Raw genomic sequence first — 5,301 nt, 5'->3', positions numbered from 1 at the left:
CATAGAAAACAAAAGAGGTCTCCTTTATTTGATTATGGTTTAATAAATAATTTGTGTTTGTTACAGAGTTTCTTCATAGAGCGTATTGTCTACCTTGAAAATCCTTACACCACTGAAAAAAGAAAGTAAAAATGGAGGGGACTTGTACCACTGATTAAAGCATGACAAAAGATATTTTACCGAAACTAAAGGTAACCAAGCTAGCTCGTTTTAATGGGTTTGGAAATATTAGAGAAATAAACATGAATGTGAATCTAGATTATACATAATATTGAATGTGATACGTTGGTATTGCACTAACATTGCTACAGAATTCGATTTCAGAACTTGTACAAGAACAAATTGCCATGGGCTTACACAATAAAGTTGGGGCAATGCGTACACAGAAAAAGAATACTCTAAAAATAAAGGATACATTGGGGGTCGCTTTTCTTTGGGTAATGACTGATGAACTAACCTAATTCCTGTTGGACAACTAACGCAACGTAGTGCTGAAAGTTTTTTGGAATGTACATATCCAAGGCATATCCAGCTGAAAACAGCTGAACACAAAACCATATTCCATTTTCCTCGAGAAAAATAAAGAGTGTACAGAAAAGTTAAGTAAAAGGAAATAAAATACTATACTAAGTACAGGTACATGATACATGTATCTATCTCTGAATAAATATAGGTAACTACAAACTACTTTGTACGTCAGAAGAAAATAATATACTAGAACCTAAACCTAAGATAAACCTCCATGTAATTACTAAACTAATACTGTGAAGTCGAAATAAGTTCTTCGGTTCACGGTCATATAAATAAAAACTCCTGCTGGGAAAATTACCATGGAAATCATTATGCTCTCGGCAATACTTCGTCGTACTAATCATTCTCAAATTGAACTTCACTACCACAAACATGCTCAGAACATGAGTTAACACATCACAGATGTTCAAAGCATATTGTGGCTTACTTTTGCTCAAACAACTTGACGTCTGAGGAAATCTCAAAGCAAAAATAGGGGTATGATTTAAGCTTTCACGAACTGTCTCAGTTGCGATTAGAGCATAATTTACAGTCTCACTGAAGTTCCGAGCATTCCAAATCTCAGTTATGCTCGCGTAGCAAATCATCGGATGTATTGAATTGTCACAAGCATGTCACCTGGAAGCATTACTACTGCAGCTTGACTCATCCAAATCCATAAGACTAGCGTTCACCTTGGAATGGGCCTGTGAGGGGGAAGGTATGAGTGCACCCAGATCTAGAATATCCTGTATCACGTGATGAGGTCGGGATGTGGCCATTTTCTTACCACTAGAGGATAACAGAATGGTACCGCCTAGATTGGCTTGGATGCCACCCAGAATGTCTGTTTCGATTTTGTCCCCGATCATAATGCACTCACAAGGTTTCACTGAAACACTTTGGCATGCCTGTGGGAAGAAAACAAATATTCGGTTATTCCTCACAATTTGTTATGAAGGGAAACTTGAAGGGTGTTTTAACAACTCTGCAAGTCTGCACCTGATGTCAATGATGGGTTAGGGTGTCGAGATGGGTATACCATTCCTGTATGGACCGCATTTTCAACACACTTATTGTCCACCATTCTAAACTAATATACTTGTACTCCGCTATTTCTACTCGTACTGGGAGGACTTGTACCTCTGCAAGGACCATCAACCCCAGTCGCTACAAGCTACACCTTACCTTATAGAAGATACAAGGATTGGGCTTCTCCCAGGGCAAGTCTCCCGACACTAGGACACAATCAAAGTACTTCCTCATCTTGAGCATCCGGATTTTCTCCCACTGATGTTCGGACGTCCCGTTGGTTATCACCATCAACCCCAGTCGCTACAAGCTACACCTTACCTTATAGAAGATACAAGGATTGGGCTTCTCCCAGGGCAAGTCTCCCGACACTAAGACACAATCAAAGTACTTCCTCATCTTGAGCATCCGGATTTTCTCCCATTGATGTTCGGACGTCCCGTTGGTTATAAGCACGAGGGTGTAGTGTTCTCTTAGTCTCTTCAGTAGGGATAGCACCGATTTGGACGGCTTCATACATTCATAACGATATTGCAACCAGGTTTCATAGATGTCACCTATATGATTCGTGTGTATGTGTGTGTGTTTGTGTAGAGTTTAGGTGAAAGGGACAGGTTCAAAACACAATAATACGACAGACATGAAAATTAGGGAATATTACTACGGACTTGTTAGGGGAGGGGGGAGTTATTGCTGAAATTGGCAAGGTTAGAAAAGGGTGAAAGTGCTAAACTTTTGAGTAACCATCACGTCAGAAATTACTAAAATTTATGAAAAAATTACTACGGACTTGTTAGGGGAGGGGGGAGTTATTGCTGAAATTGGCAAGGTTAGAAAAGGGTGAAAGTGCTAAACTTTTGAGTAACAATTATTACTAAAATTTCTGAAAAGACTTGTTAGGGGAGGGGGGAGTTATTGCTGAAATTGGCAAGGTTAGAAAAGGGTGAAAGTGCTAAACTTTTGAGTAACCATCACGTCACAAATTTATGAAAAATTGATTCATTTGTCAAAGTGAAAACATTTCTAATTTCAGGAGGTATAAATACCTTGCTCAACAAAGTCATTGATGAACACTTGAGATCAAAGTTGAGCACTCTTGTAAGATCCACAATACACATAAAAAAAGTTATTCCCAGATCTGACACTGCTTTTCGTACAGGGAAATTCTTCTCAGCATACTGATGAGAGCTGAAATGCTGAAAATTAAATAACTGTATTATTTGTGTAGTAGTACCAAATCTGCCAAGACACTGTTTATGCCAAAATATCACGGTCTGCATTCTGTATAACATAAATAACTTGTATTAGTATGGTACTCTTACATAAATTAAATAAAAGGATACTGATAATGGTCTCATCACACACTGCTTTTCGTACAGGGAAATTCTTCTCAGCATACTGATGAGAGCTGAAATGCTGAAAATTAAACAACTGTATTATTTGTGTAGTTGTACCAAATCTGCCAAGACACTGTTCATGCCAAAATATCACGGTCTGCATTCTGTATAACATATGAAATTCTTCTCAGCATACTGATGAGAGCTGAAATGCTGAAAATTAAACAACTGTATTATTTGTGTAGTAGTACCAAATCTGCCAAGAAACTGTTTATGCCAAAATATCACGGTCTGCATTCTGTATAACATAATTTGTGTAGTAGTACCAAATCTGCCAAGACACTGTTTATGCCAAAATATCACGGTCTGCATTCTGTATAACATAAATAACTTGTATTAATATGGCACTCTTACATAAATTAAATAAAAGGATACTGATATTGGTCTCATGACAACGGTTCTGAGGGACTATACAAAAGCCGTCAGAAAAGTTGGATCATGTTAAAATATCCCGATATAATTTTCGTTCTTGATCATGTTAAAATATCCCGATATAATTTTCGTTCTTTTTTTAAGAGAAATTGGTGATTTTTAAAGACATGAAGAAAACACCAAAACCTGTCTTTAAAGACATGAAGAAACCATAAGAATTGTCACAATAAAAAGATAAATAAAATCCAAGAGGAAATCATTGATTGGTTCCTTAATCACTTGGATAACCCAATAGACAATGCCATTGCCCTTGGAAGATCCACGGCTGGTCTCATGACAACGGTTCTGAGGGACTATACAAAAGCCGTCAGAAAAGTTGGATCATGTTAAAATATCCCGATATAATTTTCGTTCATTTTTTAAGAGAAATTGGTGATTTTTAAAGACATGAAGAAAACACCAAACCCATAAGAATTGTCACAATAAAAAGATAAATAAAATCCAAGAGGAGATCATTGATTGGTTCCATAATCACTTGGATAACCCAATAGACAATGCCATTGCCCTTGGAAGATCCACGGAAGTTGGCATTAGACCACCCGGATCGATTTATAATGGAATAAAACAGAATAGAATATAACTTCCCATAAGAATTGTCACAATAAAAAGATAAATAAAATCCAAGAGGAGATCATTGATTGGTTCCATAATCACTTGGATAACCCAATAGATGAATAGACAATGCCATTGCCCTTGGAAGATCCACCGAAGTTGGCATTAGACCACCCGGATCGATTTATAATGGAATAGAACAGAATAGAATATAACTGATTTATATGATAGTATACTCGTACTATCAGCATAGAATTGAAGTCCCTTTAACTTTCAGAGATTCGCAGTCTGTTTATAAAGAGAGTCTTCTTTTGATCAATTGATTTTATTGACTCAATCCTCAATGATCTCCCCTTGCGACTAAATACTTATTTATATGATAGTATACTCGTACTATCAGCATAGAATTGAAGTCCCTTTAACTTTCAGAGATTCGCAGTCTGTTTATAAAGAGGGTGTCTTCTTTTGATCAATTGATTTTATTGACTCAATCCTCAATGATCTCCCCTTGCGACTAAAACACACACTGTAAAATGCTGGTCTCGAATTACAAGAAAAATAGCATGCACAAGGCCCATTCCCAATTACCATTCAAATTAGCAAGATACTTCAACATTCCATTGATCTCTATGGTCAAGTTTTACCCCTTCAAAACACCAAGTCCTTGCAGTTTTGGAAGACTTACTTGTGGTGGCTTTTACTTACATTCTGATGTGACAAATACTCAATTCTTTAAGGCCCCATACGGGCGAACTGCGCAAAATGTTCGCCTGTGTATGGGGCTTTAGGTAACGAAGAATGGGCCCAATTGGAACCTCAAAACCGACACGGAATAAAGGGGCCTCCCTTTCTTTCCCTCTCTTAAGAGTTAAGGAGGAAACAAGAGAATTAATGGAGACGTAATTTGCAAATTCAGATTTCCTCAAACAAATTAACGAGTGCCATCATCCCAACAATTATTATTCGTGAAATAAATTTGGCAACCCGTGAATTACTAGGCACTTGGGGTAAGCGAGCACATGTTAGTGTTAACTCTGCTCTGTTTGAGGATAAATGGATTTTATTTTTAACATAATATTAAGGTACCTACAAGAGGAAAGATTTTGAAGATAAGACATCACAGATACTTTTCAAAAGTCGATAAAAAGGGGGGGTAAGTGGGTAACATAGTTTATTATGTAAGTGAGAGTTTTACTTACTCCATTTCGGATATATTTGGAGAGTCAGGTGTTATTGCCTGGAACAAGGTCATAGAAATACACAAAAACAACGTCACCAAGTAAAAAGCACATCGCATTCTCGGAATTTGTCGAGATCGACGTTTCATTTCTCGCGGTTAAACGAGAAATTAAAACGGACCTCGTCGGGAAAAAGAGCA

General features: G+C 37.3%; 1 protein-coding gene across 2 annotated transcripts; it reads right to left on the bottom strand.

Moving 5' to 3' along the window:
* LOC103510176 (N-acylneuraminate-9-phosphatase) lies at positions 1 to 5,301 on the bottom strand. Of its 2 annotated transcripts, XM_026824299.1 has the most exons (4): positions 5,123 to 5,301; positions 2,589 to 2,738; positions 1,864 to 2,099; positions 1 to 1,421 (listed from the first exon to the last, which is right to left on the bottom strand). In XM_026824299.1, the coding sequence occupies exons 3-4, from the start codon at positions 2,056 to 2,058 to the stop codon at positions 1,146 to 1,148; spliced, it is 471 nt and encodes a 156-aa protein (XP_026680100.1). In that variant the 5' UTR covers positions 2,059 to 2,099; positions 2,589 to 2,738; positions 5,123 to 5,301; the 3' UTR covers positions 1 to 1,145. The 2 variants fall into 2 exon arrangements, with proteins under 2 accessions (XP_026680100.1, XP_026680099.1); XM_026824298.1 differs by lacking the exon at positions 2,589 to 2,738.

Source organism: Diaphorina citri, unplaced genomic scaffold, assembly GCF_000475195.1.
Source record: "Diaphorina citri unplaced genomic scaffold, Diaci psyllid genome assembly version 1.1 scaffold568, whole genome shotgun sequence".
Taxonomy (NCBI): domain Eukaryota; kingdom Metazoa; phylum Arthropoda; class Insecta; order Hemiptera; family Psyllidae; genus Diaphorina; species Diaphorina citri.
Note: the sequence above shows the minus strand (reverse complement) of the source record. Positions and strands in the feature narration are given on the sequence as shown.